The 27,417-nt window shown below is 34.8% G+C and overlaps 1 protein-coding gene across 1 annotated transcript; it reads right to left on the bottom strand.

Moving 5' to 3' along the window:
* Positions 1-14,713: 14,713 nt before the first annotated feature.
* Positions 14,714-27,384, bottom strand: LOC114318115 (uncharacterized). The gene is made up of 7 exons (XM_082905243.1): positions 27,337-27,384; positions 19,033-19,223; positions 18,754-18,903; positions 18,409-18,551; positions 16,997-17,140; positions 16,718-16,842; positions 14,714-15,302 (listed from the first exon to the last, which is right to left on the bottom strand). The coding sequence occupies exons 1-7, from the start codon at positions 27,382-27,384 to the stop codon at positions 15,258-15,260; spliced, it is 846 nt and encodes a 281-aa protein (XP_082761369.1). The 3' UTR covers positions 14,714-15,257.
* Positions 27,385-27,417: the final 33 nt, after the last annotated feature.

Raw genomic sequence — 27,417 nt, 5'->3', positions numbered from 1 at the left:
TCTTTCAAGTCGTCATGGAAAATGCTATTATCAAAACATTTGATATAAAAAAAAATTATTTGTTTAAGAATTATGTTTGAAAAAATTAAAATATTTGATTTATAAAATGACTCATTCTCGATAATTTTTACCCACTTGAATTATCCAATTGACTTATTCTCTATGCGCTTGCATTATGTTTATTCAATTAAGTTTTAACTTTTTACGACTTTTTTTTAATTGAAACCTGCAATTTTTTTCCCCCTTTGAATAGTAACCACCAACCATATTTTGCGGCCAAAGGAAAAACTTATTAAAAATGAAAGAAAAGCAAGTTTGAAACAACCCATCCTGTGCAATTCAATTGTAGCAAATGGGTTTAGGTGGAAAAAAAAAATGAAATTCATATTTGTTAAAAAAACTTGAATAAGTTTGATAAGTTAAAAAAAAATAAGTACAAAAGTTGGCACAACCCACTGTTTAGTGCTGATTTTTTAACATTTTTTGTTAATTTTAAATTTAGGATAAATTATATTAGTAGTCTGTAAATTTTGCTTCTTATGTCATTTTTATTCTTATACTTTTAATTAATTCAATTTTGACCCTTAACATGGTGGCATCTCTACATGTAATTTGGTCTAATAAATAAAGACATTAGGATTTTTAACGAAAAATAATTACTAAGTTAGTTGATTTTAACTCAATAAATTTGTAAAGTTTATAAATTTGCTCTTAAAGAGGGACACATATTGCTCATATATGCATTTTTCATAAGTTTTTAATAATTGTAATAAATTGAATTAAATTCAAACAAAGTCGTAAATAACTTATTTTTATCCAATTGACTTATTTTTTATTTATGTTATTTCTTACGTTATTTCCCTAAGTTATTTCTTACGTTATTTCGTATGAGGTTATTTCCCTAAGTTAGGGAATAATCTCATAGGAAATAACCTACCAAATAACTTTGTCATTAAGGTCCCTATTGGCAGAAGCTTGAGCAAATAAAAATAACTTCTCTTTAATTGTCCAAAAATCTCACTAATTGAACCACCAGTTTTAAAAAATTACGTGAACAATGTTTGAAATAAAAATTAAGAACAAATCATACAAAATCAGTGGAGTTATTTCAACCCAATGAAAAAAATAATAATTTCATAGAAAAAGTTACACTATGATTTAAGATTTTTGTATGACTTGTCTACTTTTGTCCAATCGCACTGAATAAATACAATACTTGATACAAATTATACTATAAAATTATATGAACAAAAAAATAAAAGAAGAATCTTCATAATGTCTTCATATTCAAAATTATTGATATATCTGTCTAGTTTATCGAAATACTAATGTCTGAATAGATCAAGATTGGGAAATAATATCCTCAAAATAAGTGTTTTTAAAATTGTTACCATTTACATTCATACGATTAAATCATTTGCATTACCAGGCATTCCAGCTTGCCCATCGGGGAGATCGTTTGCATTACGGCCACTACGGTGTACACACTTCAGCAGCTGCTCCAGACACATTAGCGCCGTCCACGTCAGCGCCTTCCACTTCAGCGCCTGCCACATCAGCTCCTTCGACATCAGTCACCCCACCACATACTACCCCATACATATCTGCAGATTCCCTCGACGTACTTCCTACGCAGCATACTGGCATACCTTATGTGCTTGACCCTGATTGGACACCGCCCCGATACATGCATGACGTTGTTACCCCACCCACCCAGTTACTACCACCAGACAGTTCGACCGCGACCATGAGTACACATGATGCAGTTCTCATTAACATCTCCCACGTTGACGTTGAGGCCCATATTGAGCCCCCCCCAGAGTGCGCGGGAGAGGCCGAGGTTTTGGTCGTGGCGGACGTCGCGGCCGAGGTCGGGGTGCAGGCAAAGGCAGAGGTCGAGCTCCAGCTACAGATCGTGATATTGTTGCCCCAGATGATGGAGTTTCACAGCTCACAGCAGTATCCGATCTTTCGCCACAGACAGGATCAGGAGCAGCACATGCAGTAGAGGGGGGGTCACACTCACAGGCTCCACAGGATACGCATTTACGATTGGGGGAGCCAAATATTCAGAGAGTCTACCACAGGAGACCGAGGAGGGAGGTCCACGGTCGGGGTTTTGGGACTCGGGGCAGGTTAGGGCATTAGCGGGTGTGATGTGGAGTGTATAGTTTATTTTATTTATAGTTTTTGTAAATTAAACTTGTACAGATGATGTAAATGTGTCATACTTATTTATTCGAAAAATATAATTTTACAATTTTTTATTCTTGTTTTGATGATTTCCATAAAAATGAAAAGGAAAACAGGAAAAAAAGGATAAGAATTGATAGGATTTTATTATTGAGGGAGATTGGAGGACCACTTGTGTTGCTATAGGTTAGTAAAAATTTTATACAAAAAAAATCTGGAAAAAAAATGTAAACATTGCATAATGGATAGTTGTGGGGAGAAATATGAATAAAAAGGAAATAAAATAAATATCTAAACAAACACATAATTTTGTTTTCCCTTTTCTTTCACTTTTCTGAATGATTGCATTCACTGTCTTCTTTTCATGTACAAACCAATGATAACCAAACAAAATGTAGACATATATATTTGTTGTTCATCTAGCTTAAACGTGTATTTCAACTATTTGTTATATGAACATGTACTTCATTAAGTATCATTATTATATTCCACATCAATAATGCATGAAATCATGAAAGTCTAGTTCAAGTAGTGTTTTTCAAAATAACAATAACGGAGAGAAAGTAAAGGTGGCATTACAAGAAATATTCGAAAACAATTGAAATATCTCCATTCATTGATAAGTCGTGGATAAGCATTAAAAATTGCATGCATTACAGAAATGGTTTGGGCGTTCATCCAAACAATTTCATTCATTATCATCATCATCTGACATCTCAATATCAGATTCATACATAACATCCATGCTCCAGGCGTAGTACTGGTGTGCATCATCCATTAACCCATCTTCGGCACGCTCATTTGCGGTCTTCATTAGTCCGGACCTTTGCAACGCGGATACGATGCAATGCCCTTTGCAACAACTGTGGAGTGTCAGTTGGCATACGCATGGCTAACCGATGAGGAAATTTAAGATTAACTTCACGACATAGCTCAACGAGAACGTTTGCTCGAGTTTTGCGAAATTCCCACTCAGCTCTCATGGTATTGACGGTGGCACGTGAGTAACGCAAATTTGGATTTATTGGGTATTCAAATTCATCTCCATCTGTAACCCAATAGTGACCCATTGCTGAATATAGATCAACCATCGTATATCTCATGATGATATCGCTCGAAATAGCTGTAAAACTTTTGTTGTGGTATGATGTGATATTTATACCATATATACACATAGTAGCTGTATGTATGAAATTATTGTAAACAACTATGCATCAAAGTTGTCACGTCAACTTTTATGACCTGAACAACTATGCATCAACTTGATAGGAGTTGTCACTTCGACTTTTATGAATTACATAATTTATTGTTATTCCAAAACAAAAAGTAAAAAAAAATAAAAAATAAAAAAATAAAAACCAAGCTGATCAACCGACTAAACGTCTGAATTAGTTAAATTTCTCTGCCTGAATTTTTTTAAAAAAAATAAATGTGAAATTACAATTTAAAAATCTTTAAAATATTTTTAAATTTTTGGAAATATTTATTCACAAATTTGTTTTACTTTTTAGGTGTATTGACATATTTATTATTTATTGTTATTTTGTTATGACACCCCCTCAAAATTTTAATGGATTGAATAATTCACAAGGGCACAGTAGGTATGGTACGATAATAAATTGTAGCTCAGCGCAGTGATACGTCCAACATTTGTCAGTGATGCTCGCCAATGACTTGAACAGATGTAATAATTTGGATGCTTTGTTTTTTCCTCAGATGCTATGTGACTTTGTGCAGCGATGAGGTGATGCATCTGACTTTGTGTAGCGATGTAGTGATGCATGTGACTTCGTGCAGTGATGCATTTCACTTTATGCAGTGATGCAGTGATGCAGTGATGCAGTAATGCATGTGACTTTCTGACTTTGCGACCACATGGCACATCAATACGACCACATGGCAATAGTGTTGATAAACAATTATGTGATGGATTGAAGGAGTAAAGTGTAATTTACTGAATATAAAAAGAAGCAAAAATGTAAAGATGGGAAAATGGGATGACTGTGAAGTTCATTAAGTGAAAATAAGATAAAATATAGGTTGTTTATGAATAATATTACTTTAAAACAAAGAAAATTTAAGCATTTAATTTCAATTATAATTTGTTGAAAACACCAATTTGTACTGAAATCGTCAATTCCAAGTGACTACTTACTGTATTAAAAAAGTAAGCATAAAAAAATAGTTTCATGTGGCGATGTGACAACTCACTGCATGTTGTTTTATTTGACAACTCACTGCTCCAATGTGAAGGGATTGCATTGTCATCCTCTAGCCTACAATTATGATTTTATCTGACAACCATGTCCGTGACTACATCATAGGTACACAAAGTCACGGGTACTCAGGATTGCATGAAATGAAAAGCTAAAAAATAATATCACGGGTATCACTTTTTCCATAGTGCCCCAGCATGCATTATCGTCACTAGATCATCTCTAGTTAACCCTCAGTATGATGTCTATAAATAGCGACACCCCCAGTATGATGTTTGTTCAAGTCATAACAATAGTAATATATCTACAATTACTATTATTATTTGTTTGTTTATTTTATGAACAATGTCTTCAAGAGGTGCAGGAAGTTCACTCCAGCAAAGAAATCCGAAAGTGTGGCTGCTACCTCCATTTACTTATGACTACAAGAGCGAAAAGTACTCGAGTCCGAAGGATTATTATGCTGGTATCCGAGCAGAATGGGCGTTCAGGGTAACGGAGCAAGAAAGATTGTTTAATGATCTACGTAACTTTGGGGCACCGGTACCTTATCGTTGTTCATTGACCATGGCTAGACGAAATATGAGTGACTATGAAAAATCAGTTAGTAGAATTAAGAAGGAGAACAATAGAATGTTGATGCAGAGATGTCGACATTTCATGCTTCAGCTAGCCACCGAAATGGCAAAAGCAAGCAACAGAGATTTGACAGTGATTGAGGGAAATAATGTCTTAAACAATGAAAAATATCTCTCTGACTACTACATGTCAGATGAGGAATGAGAAATCAAACACCTTTATCTTTCATATATGTTTGTATGTTGTCTCATATCTTCGTTACTGGAGTGTAAGACAATGTTGTTGTTCATCTAACGTACGGATGTATTTCAAGTATTTGTTTTATGAACTTGAAGTTTATGAAATAACTACATTTATAACTGCACATTTATTAGTTCATGACTTTCTTTATTGAATTGTAATGAGTTAATGAATGTTCCGGATTAATGAATCGATTAATGTATGTTGAATTATGTGAATACTTAAAACACATAAAACAGAACAGGTAGCTCGGTGAAAAGCTTCCCTTAACTGGGGCTCGTGAAATAGGGATCTTGTACATAAAGAATTTCAATCTCCATCGGGAAAGAAGAAAGAGTCGCCTTCCAATTCCTGGAAGTCCAGTCAAAATGACGACTCTGGTAACGAATGGGGGGTTGATAGATAACTAAACTTGGGGGGCTAGACAAACAAGCTCAAAGCCAAGTGGTTGGTCCAGTTGGGGAACTAAATAAAGTTCATACAAACGACCAACCGCCTTGAACAACACATAAAACAGAACAGGTAGCTCGGTGAAAAGCTTCCCTTAACTGGGGCTCGTGAAATAGGGATCCTGTATGTAAAGAATTTCAATCTCCATCGGGAACGAAGAAAGAGTCACCTTCCAATTTCTGGAAGTCCAGTCAAAATGATGACTCTGGTAAGGAATGGGGGGTTGACAAATAACTAAACTTGGGGGGCTGGACAAAGAAGCTCAAAGCCAAGTGGTTGGTCCAGTTGGGGAACTAAATAAAGTTCATACAAACGAACAACCGCCTTGAACAACACATAAAACAGAACAGGTAGCTCGGTGAAAAGCTTTCCTTAACTGGGGCTCGTGAAATAGGGATCCTGTACGTAAATAATTTCAATCTCCATCGGGAAAGAAGAAAGAGTCGCCTTCCAATTCCTGAAAGTCCAGTCAAAATGATGACTCTGGTAACGAATGGGGGGTTGACAAATAACTAAACTTGGGGGACTGGACAAACAAGCTCAAAGCCAAGTGGTTGGTCCAGTTGGGGAACTAAATAAAGTTCATACAAATGACCAACCGCCTTGAACAACACATAAAACAGAATAGGTAGCTCGGTGAAAAGCTTCCCTTAACTGGGGCTCGTGAAATAGGGATCTTGTACGTAAAGAATTTCAATCACCATCGAGAACGAAGAAAGAGTCGCCTTCCAATTTCTGGAAGTCCAGTCAAAATGATGACTCTGGTAAGGAATGGGGGGTTGATAGATAACTAAACTTGGGGGGCTGGACAAAGAAGCTCAAAGCCAAGTGGTTGGTCCAGTTGGGGAACTAAATAAAGTTCATACAAACGAACAACCGCCTTGAAAAACACATAAAACAGAACAGGTAGCTCGGTGAAAAGCTTTCCTTAACTGGGGCTCGTGAAATAGAGATCCTGTACGTAAATAATTTCAATCTCCATCGGGAAAGAAGAAAGAGTCGCCTTCCAATTCCTGGAAGTCCAGTCAAAATGATGACTTTGGTAACGAATGGGGGGTTGACAAATAACTAAACTTGGGGGGCTGGACAAACAAGCTCAAAGCCAAGTGGTTGGTCCAGTTGGGGAACTAAATAAAGTTCATACAAATGACCAACCGCCTTGAACAACACATAAAACAGAACAGGTAGCTCGGTGAAAAGCTTCCCTTAACTGGGGCTTGTGAAATAGGGATCCTGTACGTAAAGAATTTCAATCTCCATCGGGAATGAAGAAAGAGTCGCCTTCCAATTTCTGGAAGTCCAGTCAAAATGATGACTCTGGTAAGGAATGGAGGGTTGACAGATAACTAAACTTGGGGGGCTAGACAAACAAGCTCAAAGCCAAGTGGTTGGTCCAGTTGGGGAACTAAATAAAGTTCATACAAATGACCAACCGCCTTGAACAACACATAAAACAGAACAGGTAGGTCGGTGAAAAGCTTCCCTTAACTGGGGCTCGTGAAATAGGGATCCTGTACGTAAATAATTTCAATCTCCATCGGGAAAGAAGAAAGAGTCGCCTTCTAATTCCTGGAAGTCCAGTCAAAATGATGACTCTGGTAAGGAATGGGGGGTTGACAGATAACTAAACTTGGGGGCTGAACAAACAAACTCAAAGCCAAGTGGTTGGTCCAGTTGGGGAACTAAATTTAAAACCCAATTGGTTTTACTTGATTTGCTTGTCAAAATCACTATTTACAATTAATTATACACAAATAGATTTACCTCAACACCAATTTGATATATGTCGGATTCTCAATTTAGAAAGTCACATGGCAACAGTGAATTCACTGATTTACCTTACAGTGAGCATGCCCTTATTTTGTCGGTATATACAGATGGATTGTCAAGTCATGTGACTTGGGGCATAGGCTTTGGTTTTCTCGATTTTTTGCTCGATTTTTTTATTACAGTGACAACTCATTTATTATTAATATATGTGGGATTCTCAATTCAGAAAGTCACATGGCAACAGTGAATTCACTGATTTACCTTTCAGTGAGCATGCCCTTACTTTGTCGGTATATGCAGATGGATTGTCAAGTCACGTGACTTGGTACACAATATTTCCTTTTCTCTGTTTTTTCATTCTAGTGACAACTCATACCTTGTTCGTATATGTGGGATTGTCATGCAGGGCCATCTTTCTAAAGCTGTTTATAACCAATTATATAAACGACTAAAGGTGAAGGCACAACCTTACAGCTCATTTCGCCCTACGAGATTATCATTCATTTGTTTTAAAAAATTAGCATGGCTACATGGTTCATGGGAGGAAGTGGGAATCGCAGAGGTGATAAGAACTTACAAAGGGGTGACAGTTCACGACGAGGAGGGAGAAGGGGAAGTGGCGATGCTGAAGATGAAACACCATTTACTTTGTTAGATGCCTCTTGTGCTTATCATGATAGGTTTGGGAAGCGACATTTTGTCATGCCCAAGTACTATCGAGATCCATGTGGTTTGGTGGAGGAACCATCAGATAATCAAACAGGATATGGTTTAGCAAACGCTAGACTTTTGAAGTGGCCCGCACTATTTATAGAGCGAGTCCAAATGGAAAGATTATGTCGGGAAAATCGATTGAAGGTGCCAAAAGCACGTTTTGTTGAGATCCAAAAGGAAGATCACGATAATGTTGATCGACTATGTGAAAGATTACAACGTGAGATTTCTCAAATGCGCCGTAAGTTAGCTCGCGATATGCAGCTATACATAGTTAAGAAGGATGCCTAGAAAAACAAAACAGAATCAAATGATGCGGCTATTAAGGGTATCATGGAGGATCTTGAGCTTGTCTCTGACGCTGAGCTTTTGGATTATTCAGACTCTGAGCCACCTACCGATTTAAACGCGAATTAGGTGTTAATGTCTACACTTCGGCAATATTAGGTCATGCATTAACATGTAATGTCTGTGTTAGAGTAAGTGTTTTCGTAATGAGTTTGTCAGATTGTCTGGCTAATATTTGTCTGTCTAACTGTTATGTTTATCTATGTATTATGTGTTCAGTTCATGGTGTCCACAATGTATTGTTGTCTGAGACTTATGTCTGTACTACCTATGTATTTTTGTGGGAGACTTATGTGTTTTTTCCTCAAGGTTTTATGAATTACATTATCACATTCTAACCCAAAACAAAGACAACATAAAAAAACAAAATTATTTAAATGAAAACGGCTTTAGTAAAGCCAAAACAAATTTCTGAATAACACATTCTAACCCAAAACAAAGACAAGAGAAAAAAATAAAAAATAAAAAACTTCACATGAAAACGGCTTTAGTAAAGCGAAAATAAATTTATGAATTACATTATCACCTTCTAACCCAAAACAAAGACAACAGAAAAAAAAAATTATTTACATGAAAACGGCTTTAGTAAAGCCAAAACAAATTTCTGAATAACACATTCTATCCCAAAATAAAGACAAGAGAAAAAAATAAAAAATAAAAAACTTTACATGTAAACGACTTTAGTAAAGCGAAAAGAAATTTATGAATTACATTATCACCTTCTAACCCAAAACAAAGACAAAGAAAAAATATATATATTTAAATGAAAACGGTTTTATTAAAGCCCAAACAAATTATTGAATAACACCTTCTAACCCAAAACAAAGAAAAAAAAAAAAAAAAAAAAAATTTACATCAAAACGGCTTTACTAAAGCTCAAAAAATTTATGAATTACATTATTACCTTCTAACCCAAAACAAACACAAGAAAAAGCAAAATAAATTTACTTTAGTCAAGCCAAAAAAAATGCTGAATTACACATTTTAACCCAAAATAAAGACAAAAGAAAAGAAAAAAAAATTAACATGAGAGCGGTTTTAGTAAAACAATTTTAACCCAAAAAATTATTCTGAAATACATTATCACCAAAACAATGACAACAGAAACAAAAAAAAAAAAAGCCAAAAAAAAAAAATTTCTTCTTCAAAGTTCAGTTAAATTGAAACTAAAAATTTTTTTTGCCAAAAAGCGTGGTTCAGAACCGCGCTTTTAGAAGAAAAAAAATTTAGGATAAAAGCATGGTTCACAACCATGAGTTCAGAAGAAAAAATTTTGGCCAAAAAGTGTGGTTCAGAACCGTGCTTTGAGAAGAAAAAAAATTTAGGCTAAAAACGTGGTTCACAACCACGAGTTCAGAAGAAAAATTTTTGGCCAAAAAGCATGGTTCGAAACAGCGAGTTCAAAAGAAACTTTTTTTTTCATAAAAGCGTTGTTTAGAACAGTGAGTTTAAAAGAAATTTTTTTTTGGATAAAAGCGTGGTTTAGAACAGCGAGTTCAGAACCAAAAAAAATTAATTAAAAGCGCCTTTTGTAACCGCGATTTCTTAATCAAAAGCGCGTTTTGTAACCACGATTTTAAGACTTCCCAAATTCCACGTGAGACAGGCGCATATATGTTGAAATCGTGGTTGTGAACCACGATTTAGCCTATTTTGGGAATTCTTTCAAAACTAGGCTTAGTTTGGGAATTGATTTAGTATTTTGGCTTATTTAGGGAAATGCCCTGAAAATTTGTGCTGCAACCGACCAGGAGTAGAAAATCTGTACAGCCTAGAATCGCCCTTGAATAGGTCTTTAAAAATAAGAAAATGATGCAGACCACTAATTAGTGGTTGCACTAGGGATGTGGCAGTGGGTCCCACCCACTGCCATATGTGTTTTGTGTTTTAGTTTTAGTTTTTTTTTTACTTGTGACATCATTAGTGGTGGTGTTAGTGGTAGAAATTTAGTGGTCTGTAGCATTGTTGTTAAAAATATGTTCGACAATCGGATGGTTCACATCACAGAGGTACTAGCCCAACTCAGCACAGCTAACAACGTTACTTGGCGTATTTGCAACTAGCCCAGTGGCGGCGCTTGAAGAAAGTTGCCCGGCATTGTTACCACACAGCTCAACAGCACTACATCGGCTCTCTTCAAACGTGCCTCTCAATAATGAAGCCGACCCAATGAACATTAACACTCCCAAGTTGTGTAACTGATGCCGAAGTGGTACAACAACGAAGATTGCGAGGGTACTCCAGCAACATTAGAAACCTTTGGCGAGCTACTGAACTTGTCGACTTGCCAACCAATGTGTTTTGCCAAACCAAGGAGCTAAGTTGCCAACCAATTAATGTGTCTTGGCCAACACAACCAAGTGGCCGACCAAGTTTAAGTGCTTGTTTTCTCTCTCTAGAATTTGGTTTATGTTCATCATGAGAGCAACTTTTCGGCAATACAACACAAATTTCTCAGCCAACCAAAGGGTTCTTGTTGATGTTGGGTCTGATCTTACCAACCCGAAGAGTTGAGAACTAACCGACGTTCACCGATAATTGCGAAATAGATTAAATCTCCAGAAACTAAAATTTTGGAAATTATCGAAATGCCATTTCGAGTACACCAATGTGAAGTGCTCCGAGATGAATCCAACGCAAAAAACTGTGTCAAAATTAGTGTTAAAACGAAGCCATACGGACCCGTCCAAATTTGCCCCGAAAAATCCACTGTTTTGTTAAAGAAGAAGAACCAGCAAGCAAATGAGAAAAGGCATCTAGACTCCAATCACAATGATCCAATAGTTCTTTCCAGCTATTTGACACATTCCAGGCCCATCCGTATGGTCAGAATTTGCAAATTCAACTAAAAAAAAAAAATGCAGATTTTATTCAAAGAATTTAGTGCAATGGCTCTCTCTTTGCATATCACCATGCATCCTACTTTGTCTCGGCTTCATTTCGATATCGCCACGGCACCGAACAGGGGCACGAAATCCATTTCAAATTGTTATCAGCCTACTTGGCAATTTTGGCCCAAGTTAATTTTATTCCTTTCGAATAACAAATTTTATTCAAAAGCAATGGGGCGAATATACATTGGACAAGAAACTCAACTTCAATAAATCGGCAACCCAGTATTAGTCGGCACACTGTTTGGCAACTCAATATTATTCGGCACATTATTCGACACTGGACAAGAAACTAAACTTCAACAAATCGGCAACCCAATATTATTTGGCACATTATTTGGCAACTCAGTATTATTCGGCACATTATTCGACACTGGACAAGAAACTAAACTTCAACAAATCGGCAACCCAATATTATTTGGCACATTATTTGGCAACTCAGTATTATTCGGCACATTATTCGACACTAATACCCAGTATTATTCAGCACATTATTTGGCAACTCAGTATTATTCGGCACATTATTTGGCACTAATATCTCGGCATAGAACTAGCATCTCGGCTTGCTACATACGGTCCAATTCTGCAAATTCTGAGTCGCATATTGAGCTTAATACATCGGCCAATCGGGAACATTACATGAAAAATCAACGATCAAATCATATCCAATCGGCATGCACTTTCAGCAACAGGATATTGGGGCTATGAAATAATCCTCTGTCTTCCCCGATCATTCATTTCGTTACCTTGGCCATTTATTGCCCACTGGGACATCTTCGTCAATTTTTTGCTTTCCAATTGGGGTACATCAGTCGATCATCATCTCGGCACCTTTGATATGCATGCATACTCGGCTAGCTTGGTACAAACATTATAACGAAATTTACTTGAGTTACAAACTCCCGCTCCTTTTCACACCGCTCCAAGCAAGCGCCAGTTCTGAGGCAATACATTATACACTTGGCAGTCGGCAGTTCACATATTCTTGCTCGCCACAACATAGGGCAATGGAGCAAGTCCAATTTGCATTCCTTCCGACTAACACCTGTCATTCGAAAGCAATGAGGCAAATCTACATTAGACTAAACGCAAACCGAGCAATGCTAATTGGCCCAAAATTAACTCGGCAATTAAATAGTTGGCCAAATATCTACTTGGCCATCACTGACACAGGATGCATTATTCAAAATCCTTGCAATATTGGCACTTGATCACCACTTAAAATCAGCAAAAGTCTCCGAGTACAGCGTAATCTTTGCACTCGACACGGAACGCCATCAGCAAAGGCCTACACTCATGCTAGAGGTTATAATACTGCAGGCCTACACCCTTACCCGGGGGTTATAATACAGCTGGTCTACACCCTCACCCGGGGGTTTTAATACCGCAGCTCTACACCTAAGCCTGGAGGTTAGAATACTGCGGCCTACACCCTCTACTGGGGGTTATAATACCGCAAGTCTACACCCTCGCCCGGGGGTAATAATATCGTGGTTCATTTTTTGGCTAATATATCTACCTTATTTAATCTATATTATTTGGTTTAGGCAATCATTTTCGTGCTCGGTACATAGAAATATCTCTAGCTCGGCACGAAAGTCCATATTTTGAAGCGCTCTTCGCACTCGACAATATACTACACCCTCGCCCGAGGGTCATAATATCGCGGCCTACGACCCTTGCTTGGGGGTAACAATATCGTGGCCTATCGTTATGATTTGTTTGGAACTCATGTGATATAATTTTGTACTATGATCACTATCATTTGTTTAACCTCTCTTCCTTATATATATATATATATATTTGTACATGCATTCAAACATACATGCATTCATACAGTCATCCATTCATTTATCAAAAGACCTAACATTTATTTGAACAGGGTAACTCGGTAAGAAAAACTCTCATTCCTTCTACCGCAGACAATGAAAGTTTTGGGGCAATTGTGGGAGTTAGAAAAAAATATTTATCAACTTATTGGGACTAACCCAAACAAGGCCTACCATGGGTCTAACCCAAACAAATATCAGACCCCCCTATCTATATAAAGAGGGGGGGCATCCTAGAGAAGGGGGAGGTAATCTCTCTGCCCCACACAGCACACAAACACTTTTCATTTCTATATATTCATTCTTTCAATCAAAGGACTAACTTTACAGTTGGAGTGTCTCCGGCCGGCAACCCCGGTTGGGTGACGCAGATCATGCTCATCTTTGTAGATACACAAGGACAAATATCATCTCTTCGTTGGATCACTACAATTCATGTGAGAGGATATTTCATGATCTCACAATAACCTTCAAAGAAGTCCTTAAATAACACAATGCTTGATCTGCTGTTGTTTTGTGAGAATTTAGTTTTGTCTGTCGATTTGACTTGACCTGAATTTTTACCAACAAAAATAAAAGAATTCCTTATGCCAAGTATCGATTTCTTTATTTAAAATAAATATTAAAAAAAAAACTATATAAATGAGAGGGGGAAAGAATCAAACCTCCACTGCTGGAAAATTGACTTTTAGCGGCGTTTTAAAAACGCCGCTAAAGGTACTGAAAACATCGTTAATTCTTTTTGTGACGTTTAGTACCAAACGCCGAAGACGCGGCCGTCGCTATACCTTTATGACGTTTAGAAAACATCGCTATATTAGCATAGGCGGCGTTTTTAAAAACGCCGCCAAATATCCTACCCTAACTGTGTTGTGATGTCACTATGACATTTAGCGACGTGTTGAAAACGCCGTCAAAGACATTTATACATTTTAAAAATCTAACCGTTGGAATAGGGATATAGTGACATTCAAAAAACGCCGCCATAGCCTTTATTTTTATTTTTATTTTTTTTTATTTTTGAAGTTGTACTAATTTTATATGGTTGAAAAAAATACCTGTCATAAATAATTATTAAGAACTAATAATTGATGTTTACTAAAATAATAAATAAACTAAGTTTGAAAACAAAATTAAAAACAAAAAAACAATGCAATAAGATGTGATACATGTACAATTACATAATATATCTAGACAAAATATATTAGAAATTCGTGAGGATTTATTTACAAAGTCAGGCTTGAAAACTCAAGCAGAAAGCGAAGAAGACATCCATACTCCTAATGACACAATACCGATAGTAGCAAAAGCTTGGCCCAGTTCATAAACAAAATTTTCTTTCTGAACGAGGCAAACTTTGCCAATTTGTCCTCCTACAAAAAGTCACAGCCAGGACCAAATTAGAAAGGTTAATATCAGTACAATAGATTGACACATTAGATTAGAATGGAAAACATTAGATTAAATTTCATATACTAATATCAGTACAAACCAACTTCATATATATACATATTTAAGTCCAAAAACCAACCAAACAAGACAAACAAGTAAAAAAAAAAATCAATTTAACAGAAACATATAACTCATTTAGGTGCTAACCAAAATTGAGTGGATGCATCAAGAATTCACATCCTGTTAACAAATACAAACCACTTTGATATATATATATATATATATACATACACATTTAAAGAGGTCCACGTACTCCATGAAATCTGAATGTGCATCTCTGTTGAGTTGAGACAGCATGTACCGACTACATAGCACTTACAATACAGTGCTTGAGAAATTTGCATGGATCTATTTGCTGCAGCAGCAAGTGTGGCTTCATTTAACCGAAGATTGGAACTTCCGCATCACCGGTTGAACTTCTTGTGTGGTGATGCCAATGAGGTTGTTGTGGCTGATTCAAGCTGTAGTTGCACTGCTTGGTTGTTCCCTTAGCTTCCTCTTTGGATGACACTGCAGCGAGGAGATCTATTCCACCCGAATGCACCTTACTGAACATGAGGTTAGCAACAGCCCTGTCAATGGAATTCGTCTCTGATTCCATAGTTTTCATGTCCTCCAACCTGAGAGAATAGAATTAGCCTTGTGAATATCTATCGTTGCAACAAGAACACCAACACCATTGTTCTCATGACAAAATGAAACTTCATCATTTGACATGTATAAAAATGCAAAACATTACACGCACAGAAAGTTTGTGTGCACAAAATGCAGCGATTTGTACATTTTGTGAGACATTGGTGGATACTGTGTGCGTAAACTTTTATGCACATATCATTGCTGATGCAATTGTATTTAACATGAAGGAAAATAATAAATGATGCAGTAGAAAATTTTAAGAGAAGTAAAGATGACAACATGAGCTTCAGGAAGAGGAGAATAAAACAGGTTATCCTGATTGCCATAGATCAAGGCATTTAAGCTATTAGTAAATGAAATTGTAGCTGAGTTTCAGAGTACATTGAATAATAAACTCTGAAACATTAGATTATAAGTGTATGACCTTATCAAGAATAAAAATTGTAAACACTCCAATTTTTCATTTACTAAAACAAATGCAAAAGGATTGTTCTGCCGCATGGAGTATGGGACAACATCAGATCCTACAGTGTTCAGCAGCTTGAACTGTCATTGAAGGAATAACTGTAGATGGGGAAAATGTAATCCCCAGTACTTACAGGGTAATTAATCAGAAATAGATACCCTTGTTTTTAGCTAGAAAAGCAAACTTGTTTTAGATAAGCTCTGGGCATAGATCAAATGCATTTACCCTTACTGAGAAAACTCAAAACAATTGAGTTCTGTAAGGAAATTTCCTACAGTGTTGAACTATAATCTTGTTAACTATCCTGGATGGTGACAATACAATGAGAACTTCACCAGTTTTTGTCTTTTATCAATCCTACATGTACTTCCAACAGATCTTGATGGTGATTTGAAATAATGACAGAACTAAGGAGCAAAAATACTGAAATGATAGGGGTATCTTTATAAATCTTGGACGAGGGTAACATTCAGAGATATTTGTCTAGATTATTTAAACATGATACATAATTATATGATCTTTATTTCTTTTCTCCATCACAGATTCAGACAATATACCAAATACTTACCTAGACATAAGACGGGGGTCTTTGTGTCCTTAAACCCACGGAAGATGCCTTGAATGGCCAGTGAAAGAACAACTGCAGGAGCACCAATAGCTCTAAGTTTAAGAAATTGTTGTGCTGGAATGTGCATGGGTGAAGCCTGTTAAGAAAATCAACTTTAGGAAATTTTGGTTCCCTGTAGCTAGAAAATGATGCATATGAAAATTTGAATGGTGAGATTTCTGAAACAAGCATAATGGGAAAAACAGAGCTCTCCCAGGAGTGCAGTAATAATATCAAAGTTTGAGTCTAAAATGTGATCAGTTAACATAAAGAGTTAGTTATGGATATATGCTCATTACTCATATAAACTAACATGTTCTACTCACTGTTGATATGCCCATCATGTTGAGAAATAGTCCAGATCCCAAATACATAGCTAAAGCTTCACATAAACCAATTCCAAGCGCTAAAAGTAAGGCAGTAGGGACTGAGGGTAGTGCCGTTCTTTCATCTGTTTCATCAAGGAGTTTACTGTTGTTAATTTCTGTCACAATCGTCATTTTACATCAAATTCTCAAAATGAACAAATGGAAGAAAAAAAAATTCGTATTTTTGTGTAATGTATTTCATGCTCAAGAGATTGAAGTCACCTATTCTAATTTTACCTGAAGTTGATCCCTTGCTTATATTTTTGGAGATATCTTCAGCTACAAACGAAGTCGCAACACTAAGGAGAGGGATGTTGAATACCTTTGATATGATGTTAAAAATTGATGTTGAAACACCTGCTGATGCCAACTCCAAGGGACCTTTCCAATACAAGTGCATTTAAGAGCTCATCAAGCAGTGAAGCGGCAGACGATAATGGAAAATAAACAGAAATATACATTGGTCAAGGGTGAAGTTTTGACAAACCAGACCATCAAAAAAATATCACAAGACAAACTGACTATTAAAATCCCAAACAAACAATTAGATCTTTCACAAAGGAATCAATCCATAAACTCACCTAGAAGAATCTAAAACTAGGTCTTTACATAAATGATTGATTCTTTCCTCATTGAGAGTATCATCTTATAATTATATGAGATCAGTTAAATTATAAGATAAATGAAGAAAAAAAAACTAACTTATGGTATCGTACAAATAGAAGAATCATGGCCACCACCCTAAAACAAAAAACAGAAAAATAGAAAATTTAAAAAAAAAAAAATTGTTTCCAGGAAAGAAATGCATCAGAGAGAGAGAGTTTTCCTTTTATCAAGGTCAAATAAGATAAATCTATTTTGGCAAAGTCACCAAAAGTGTGTCAAATTTGATGTCTCTCGCTAGAAGAATCACACAAAATAACCATAACCCTCGGTAGACCTGGACAAGTCAAGTAGATTCTATGCAGTAGTCACTGAAGTGTATAAAATGCTTTCTCACATTGGATGTGCCTTCTGTGAACTGAGGTACTTAAACGGCCACAGAACATGCCAAAATTTTATATGCTGATGAAGGTGAAGACCATAATTCTAACATGAATACTAGGATTAATCATAGATTTTCCAATTTATATATATGCATGGGACACTAATGTTGTGTTTGGATCATGGATTTGAATTGGAATTTGGAAAAGGAGAAGCAAAAAGGTAGGTGAAATGTAACTATATATTTTATTCACATTTCACCTATCTTTTCTTTTTCCCTTTCCAAATCTTTATCCAAATCCACGATCCAAACATAGCCTAAGAAACAATAAAAAGCAGAACTTCCTCAATTATGTAACCCAACTTTTTCATTAATGGTAACATAGACAAATTGAAACAACAATATTCTTACACAAACCAACCAAATTAAGAAAGTAAATTTCCAGATGGAGAAACCACTATAGAATACCAACGCCTCCTAATAGTATTATAGTCAGGGCAGATTGATATGCACCTTATCGAATTTGTCTCAAGCACAAGTCCTCTTATAAATCTACAAACAAGATTATTAGCAGTTAAAGCAAAGAAAAAGACTCTCCTGGTCCCCATAAAGTGGGAAAGAATACAGATGCAAAGAATAAAATAGAGAAGAGGGGAAAACTTACCCATTCTGCCAATATAAGCTGTCTCCATGAGTAGTGCCAAGGGCTCAATGGCTTGCCCAGCAATTGCTGGTATAGAAAACATTATAAGCTCAGTCTGGACACTTGGAGACCGTGATTGACTCGCTGAGGTCCCCGTATGCGCGCTAAGAAACAATTCAGAACTTTCAACAACCATACAAAGTACAAAAAAGAAACTAACTGCAAGAATCACAATTCACAAAATGCAAAGAGAAGTATCTGAAAGACCATGAAAGAATATTTCAATTATGTGAATTGGGTGATAAAAATATGCAAAAATGATTTAAAACAACAGGGAATTGATGGTGGAAGAATCATGAGTCTTACATGAATCCCTCAGTTGAGCCATTAATGAGTCTGTGTGTGGTGGAATCTAATATTTCCTCTACAGTAGAAGGAACCAATTCATAATCTAAAGCCTGTTCACCACTGACTAATCCACAATTCCGAACCACTTTGTTTGATCTCAATCCCTTTCTATAAATCGCAATGCAAACCAGACCAACAGAAATGGCATTTTGAATCTCAGCACACTTGGACCAAAAATCAAGGCAATGCAATCATGCCGAATTCCAAAAATCAATCATGCCGAATTCCATTAATCACAATGCAACAAGGCACAAGAACTTATGGAGAGAGGAGAGCTGACCAACAGAAATGGCATTTTGAATCTCAGCACACTTGGCAACAGCCTCCTCAGAGTCAATACCCTCCTCTGGTTCATCTTCTTCGATCAACCTGTCCTTATATCCATCCAAACCAGACCCAATTACCCTCACCTTTGACACCAAAAACCACTAAAACAAAGCAAATACAACCCCACTAAAGCAGCCACAGGTATCACAATCTGTGTTAGGCTCTCACCCATCAAACCCATTTCAAAAACACTCCCAAATGTGTTCTATTTTTGGAAACTACGAGTCTATGGTGGCTTGTTTTGAAGAACATACAAAAATTTTGAAACTAGAACAAGAGAAGAGAACCTATATATCTATTATCCAAAGGTATAATAAAATTAGTAGCTCTGCTTTGCATTGGGTCCCTATTTAGGAATTTGATAAACAAAAACAAAAACAAAAACAAAAACAAGGTTGGTTTGATTGACAGATAGGCCAGTGGTGGTTTTATTCCATGGAAGCTGCTTGAAAAAAAAAGGTAGGTTTGATTATCAAGTAGCCATTTCACATTTGGTGGTATTTACCAATTTTACTTTGAATTGAATAGATACTTCTACCCAAATTCCACCTTCCTTGTTAAGACCTCATTATCATTTAATTATGCAAAGTTTGAAAATTCCATATCTCCAGATAAGAGGAGGTTCCATTTGTTCGACAAATAACAGATGCAAATCAGCCTTAAACTTTATTAACTTGCGCCTCTGAAATGCATTAAGCCACTGCTAACATATCAAATCGCAAACAAAGGGACTGAAATGTAATCAAAACAACATTTAAACAATTGAGATATTTAAGCACAACAAAAAGTAAAGTTGCGAATAGAAACGATGATATGACACACAATCTGACCTCACATCCAACCCTAGGAGGAGATTCAAGACTGTAAACCCTAGGAGAAGAATCAGCGGAATGAAGATTTTGAGAGAAAGAGAGAAAACTTTGACATCGAAATCGAGATTGTAGACAGTAGTGCTCACCTTAGTAGACGATGCAGATGGTGGTGGTGGTGGTGGTGGTGGTGGTGGAGCTTCAAAATCGAGAGAGAGAGAGAGAGAGAGAGAGAGAGAGAGAGGAGAGAGAGAGAGAGAAAGAACTTCGAAATCGAAATCACCGAGCTGAAGAAGGTTGAATCGTATCTTCCAAATCGATATTGAAATCGATTCTGCTCTACGAAATCGAAATCACTCTGAGATTGGATCACCGAACTTCGATATCGAAATCACTTTAAGGGTTTAGAGAGAGCGGGCAAGCGAGATTCATACACTGGTGTTTCTCAGATTTGAGTGAGTGAAAGTGACAAGAAGGGTTTCTCAGGTTGGAATGAGGGTTTGAAGAGGGAGAGAGAGCGCGTGGGAGTGGGATACATTCGAAGGCGTTTCCAAACGGGTTAAACGGTACCGTTTCATTAAATTAAAATGTGAGATACATACAAAGGCGTTTTTAAACAGGTTAAACGGTACCGTTTCATTAAATTAAATTGCGACGTTTATAAAACGCCGTTAAATATTAAAAAATGTGGCGTTTAAAAAAATGCCGTTAAAAATACGCCACTATACCACACATTTCCTGTAGTGCTCATACCTTTTATCACTTAACTAACATACAATATATAATGAATATTTTATTTTATTTTTACTTATTTGAGTTGTACACACATCACGTGTGACAACCACTAATATATGTATATGTGTGCATATATGTGCACATGTACTAGTGGCCCATGTGTGAGAGGGGTCAAACTGGGAGACTTTTTATTTGTGGAGAATCAAAACTATCACGCAACTCACATTTACATATCGAATTGGGGAGTTTAGGTTTTCTAAGGATTCCCTATTCTTGGTATAGCTGGACCATCGAAAATCATAGTTGCACAAAAATTTGCAGCTGGAATATTATGGGGTTAAAAACTCTAACCTCCCAAAAGCTCCGAAGAAAGTTATTACAACTTGTTGGGTAGTAAAAGGCAATTCTTATGTCTCTCATCTGTTTGAATCCCTACGCTTGGAGGCTACAAAAGATTGGTGATTTAGGATCCAGTTGTTTGATTTGAAGCAAGTCAACTTGACAAATAACAATTATATGTACAAAAGCCGAATCAACTTGAGGGATGATTTGAGAAGTTCGTTAAAAGTTGACTTTTTGATTTTTTTGTCCGTTTGTGTGTAAAAAATGTAAGAGGTAATGTGACCTAAAATGGGTTAAAAGTTAAAAGCTAGCTTTTAACTAATTTCCCAAATTGCCTCTTAATCTTATTTTAAAAATTTTAAATTGGAAATTATTAACCTTGGTTAGCAAAATTATCGTATATGTAGTTGAGTAGTGTCTTTAAAAATTCGAAAAGGAAGTTAATAATTATTAGCTGTTTCTTAAATGTTGTTTGCACATGGGTTGAAATTTCCCAGAAAGTCATTAAATCTTTTAAAATTCAATAGAGTACAAATCCTAAATTCAATTAAATTTGTTTTTGATTATTATTTTTCATTTTTTTGTTGTTGTCTTAATCTACACATTTCATTAAATAAATCAGCTTAATTAATAAATTAATTATAATGTACTCATCGAGAGGTAAAAGTTAACCATCAGGAGTGCATTAATTAAAAGGGTTAAACAACGTTATTGAGATGTAAGTAACGGAGGAGACTAGAAGAGAGATTGGTCTTGTTCGGTACAACTTGTTGTAAATTAATAGTTGTTTTAGTAAGAGAGTTTTTTTGATAAGTTCTTTTTCTAAGAGTTTTATTTTATCAAATCCATATTCTTTTTGACTATTCCATTAAATTCTATTTGAGGTAAAAATACCAAAATACCGCCAATCTCTCATGCCCCTTATTAATGTTGATTGTTATTATGTGTTGGTAGTTCCCAAACATCAGGATATTGACTGTCATTATATTCATATTAATTTGAAATGAATTTTTGTCATTGTGTTGTCAATTATATGATGTGAATATTCACATCATGTAATTGAAATGAATATTCACATCATTATATTCACATTAATTTGAAATGAATTTTTCTCATTGTGTTGTCAATTACATGATGTGGATATTCATACTAAAACATACGAATGTGAACGTTCACATCACTACATATTGTAAATAAGGATGTGTTGTCAATTAAAAATATAACATGCTGTGAACATTCACATCACTATATTAGATGAGAGAGAATTTTTCGGAAAGGTGTTGTCAACATTCACATCAGATGAGAGAATGTTCACATTATTTTTAATGTGTTGTTAATCAAAAATAAGAAGGTTCACATGTTGTGAACGTTCACATCACTACATTAGATGAGAGAGAATTTTTTGAAAAGGTGTTGTGAACGTTCACATTAGATAGAGAGAATGTTCACATTACTTTTAATATGTTGCCAATTAAAATATATTCACATTAGATGAGAGAGACTGTTTACATTATTTTTAATGTGTCGTCAATTAAAAATATATTCACATTATATAATAATATCAATATTATTTAATTTGTGTATGAAATTTCATATGCCTTGATCCTTTCTCTTCGCTCTCCACATTAAATATCAACATTAAATATAAGGGCATAAGAGTCTAAGAAAATAATGTAAATCAAGAAAAAGAACTTTATGGAATAAAATTATAAATACATGGAACTAAGTGGGTTAAAAAAAAATTTCATGAACTTCTTGGGTTAAGACACTTCTAAATGGGATTTATCAATAAAAATCCCTTTTAGGAACTTACAATGATAGCTTAAAAATTATTAAAAAAAATTAAAAAATTAAAGAATTATACAAAAAAATCAAATATTTTTTTTTTCTTAACTTTTTGTACAATTTCTTTTTTTTTAGAAAGCCAAATAATCATCGAAAATATATTAACTTTTTCCATCTTATATTTTAGTAAAAAAGTTACTAAAATAATCTATTTCCAAACCAACCCTTTGATTATCTAAAAATAGAAGTCAAAATTACATCTCACTCAATTTTTTAATTTTTTTTTTCAATTCATTTAAACTATTTCTATTAATAAGTTATAAAAATTGTACCAAATAATCTAAGAGTGACTCTTAAAAAAAAAAAATTATAATCAGCTTGATAAGCTACACCAAATGAGACGACACGTTGGAAAAAGGTCATCCTATAGTGTGCAACCCTTTTAGTGGTGCATACTCCAAAAAAATGTATAACTTCATTAGAAAATTTTATAACGTCAATTACAAAATGCATAATATCGCCACAAATTCATATAACAAAACATCCAAAATTTTGTTGTTAATATTACAAACCAGCAGGTATTCTTTTTGTATTTGTCAATTTAAGTAAACCAACGCGCCTGACAATTCGGACTCCAGATCTTCGATCTAGTTTCACAAGTGCAATGTGAAATGTAAATGAGAGTTCATATCCGACAACTTTTGTAGAAAATTTATTTTATTGCAAAACCTGCCAAAAAATATACTAGATCACCAGATCTCTAAATCGCCACCTAATCTTTTGGGAAAACTAGGAAACCCGCGACTCGTGCCAAAGGCCACTGTCCGTCATAACCAAAGTATTTCGGTTTGGAAACTTATGTGTAAAGGAGGAAGATAATGAATTGAGCACCCTTGCTTACCTGATCAAAAGATCGGCCTCTACTAAGTCATGATTTGAGTTTTATAACCACTATATGCTCATGTTCCAGTTATTTTAATAATACTAACATTACTATGTGAAGCAAACAAGTATAAATTGTGTCACTCATTTTAGCTATGCTTTGATTTCATGCATTTTGAAAAACTTTTTGAATAACTGTACAACTCAAAAAAAAAAAAAACTAAGCTCACATGGATAGCAATCAACATCATTCCAACCCAAGCAATACAACCTTCATCCACTGGCATGCAATGAAATATATCACTTAAGGACGTAGCTGCAAGGTAAGATGCTATAGTAGTAATGACATACACAATTGTGATGGTAAAACTAGAAATGCGCACCTAGTATCCATCCATGGCAAACCAAAATTAATATGTTATAGACATATGCATGATCCTATATGCAAATAGCTAATGCAATACATACACAAAACGTAACTAAGGAATCAGCTACTAATATGTGACATGTGAATCATCTCAAGGCAAGAGGTAGCACACAAAACCAAATTTTAACTGATAGATCCCACAAATGCAGATGAACCGAATTTGGATGCATGAAAAATGGATACAAGGTATGGATATGATAAATAAAACATGATATTTAACATGTATGGAAAGCATAGGAACAAAAGGGATAGAAAAATGTGATGTTGGAAGTTATTACATCAATAAATGAATTGAAGACGTGGGGTTGGAAGTTATTACAACAATGAATGAATTGAAGACATGGGGTTGGAAGTTATTGCAATAATAAATTGATTTAGTCAAATTAAGCTAAATTAATAAATCATAAGATAAAAGCAAACAAACTACAAACAGTAGCCTTAAGACCCCAGGTGATCACCCTCTAGAAGCTGCACTGTTCAGCTTTGTTTTGCCTGGAGACACTACAACATGTTGGGTCTTAAATGACGAAATTTTTTTGTCTCCAAAGAGCTAATTTCGTCACTATAGATATTTGTGAGGAAATATTTTCATCACCGGTTTCGTCATTGAATGTTTGTCACTAAAAACCACTGTGACGAAAAATAATTTCGTCACCAATGAAATTACTTCAGTGACGAAATTTTTTGTCACCAATAAAACAATATTTTGTCGCCAAAAATTCTCATTTTCGTCACCAAATAGTTATTCAGTACCATATTTTTAACTTTAGTTGATGAATAAATTTGTCACATGTTGATTATTGATGAGAAAATAATTTCGTCACAGTAAGATGTAAAGATGACAAAATTTTTCGTCTTCAAAAGTCATACATGGGTGATAAAATATATTTCGTCATAAATATATATATACGTGACGAAATTTTTAGTCATCAAATAACAAAATCAATAAAATATTTCTATATAAACTACAACAAATTTTGTCACAAAAAATGTTTATTAGTGACGAATAATCACTTTGTCATAATAACAAGTACAAATGACGAAAAAAATTCGTCACTGAACTTGTTCCATATTTTATATTTCAATTTAAATTATTATTTTACAAATATCCCTACTCATATCCCAATAGCCTTTTAAATGTACTAAGAAATCCACTAGCTATTATACACCACTCCACAAAATAATTCACTAAACAATTTATATCATAAATGAAAATATATCCATCAAACAAATTTAATAATAATCCATTAAGTATAATAAAAAAAACCATCATAACAAATTCCAAAATGAACTAACGTGGAGTCCACAAAAAAATAAAAATAAATAACACTCAACTAGGTTTAAAACTAGAACTAAGTATCAGTTCAGGAAAAAAAATTCAACACTTGATCTTGATTTGCAAGTATGCTTCTAATAAATGTCATCAAAAACCAATCTGCAAAGAAATTAAACAAGGAAAACATTAATATATTATGAATTACATCTAAACTCATATATAAATAATTTTATTTTATAAACCAATTTAGTAGAAATGCATATAACAATCCAAAACTTCAAAGAGTTGAGGTGATCCTTGATGATATAGCAACACGGATAACAGAAGATGCCAAAAAATTGCAAGAATACCATATATCACTATCATTAATGCCAGAATATATTTAATAGCTTGAAAATATAATGTAGCATTGAGATACATTTGATTCATGACAATGGGTTGATGACTTCTTCAATAAGTAAATTTGATCAGTGGAATTCAACACAAGAACCTTATAAGACTTTTGGATTGTACCATTGAAGGTCTAGACCGCCTTGTTTATGAATTTGTACCCAACAAAACCTTGATCAAATCCTCTTTGATTAGGAATCATTGTGATTTTTTATTTTTTATTTATAAACATATTCATGATTTTTTTGGCTCTTACTTTGGTTTTTAATTTTGTCTGCTTTTGGCTAAAGATAAAATACTGAATTGTTTAAATTTTTTGCTTATTTTCATCTTTTTGCAATAAAATGGGAGCAACACACATTTTTACATTTCTTCATATATTTAGAAGAACCCATGTATCATTAGATTTGTGTAATTGAAGTTAATTGTGTAACTTGCATTACTACACAAATTAAAGAATCACTGAATTCACTCAAAATTGCAATTACAGATGTATTCATGTAATCATATCACATAACAAATCATGCAAACATGCTTTCTAAAAAACTACACAAACATACTTATATGTTTTAAGAGTTTCCAAAATACTCTTAAATAACACTGCTTTTACCATCAACTTGCCTATATGAGATTTATCCTACTCCCTGATGGAGTTTCACATTACTATGACCTGAAACATGTAACTTTTTTTTTTGTGTGGCTATACTATAATTGACAAAAGCATATAAAGAAAAATTTGAGATATCCTTGCACCTTCTTTCAATTGTATCTTTAAGTGGCGACACTCTTTTATTCCATGCAGATAAGAACAAGACTCAAATTCTAAGCTAGAAGTAGTAGTTCGACATCATATTGGAAATGGCAAAGGGGCTTGCATATCTCCATAAAGGTTCTTAAGTGAAAATTATCCACACAGACATCAAAAGCTGGATTACAGAGACATCAATAGCTAGTAAATAATAACTCTATCCATGTAAACACAAATTGTGTACACAATGAATCTAGCTCAACAGCCAGAAGGTCCTTTCTACATGGCAAGGTCCTATTAATCACATCACTAGCTTAGAGTAACTCCAACACTGCCTAGAAAAAATAAATTGATTCATTCTCGGTCTATAAAAGGTTGCATGGTTGCACCCTACTGTTGGCACTTAATAATTGTTTCCTTATAATAATAATAATACATATTAATATACTAGTTCTATAGGTAAATGCATTGCACTCACCAATCCTGTTTAACGTTTTTGATCATCTTGCAAATTTCCAAGCATCTTGAAATGTTTCTGTTTATTCAATTATAATTCTTGCAAAGTAAGTATTCAAATGAATATCTAATGAAACAAATATTAACAGCCCTTTCAACAGCATTCATAAAGGGAATAAAGCAGAAATCACCAGAAAGTAGTGAAGGAAACAGAGCAGCATATCAAAGTCACCAGATATAGTATTTTGAGGAGACACTAGTTTCAGACACATGAGACACATAAATCCACTAAAAAAGCAATATGAGTAAACAAAACATAGCATATCTAAACCACAAAATGCAGGCATGGTCAAAAGAGGCTTACCACTATGCCCAATAAAGAGAGAAGATCCCTTGCCCCAATTCGCCCCATACGAGATAGAAGAATCGAAGCTAAAACCTGAAG

This window comes from Camellia sinensis, chromosome 14 (assembly GCF_055761805.1).
Source record: "Camellia sinensis isolate YWXY chromosome 14, ASM5576180v1, whole genome shotgun sequence".
In the NCBI taxonomy this organism is placed as follows: domain Eukaryota; kingdom Viridiplantae; phylum Streptophyta; class Magnoliopsida; order Ericales; family Theaceae; genus Camellia; species Camellia sinensis.
Note: the sequence above shows the minus strand (reverse complement) of the source record. Positions and strands in the feature narration are given on the sequence as shown.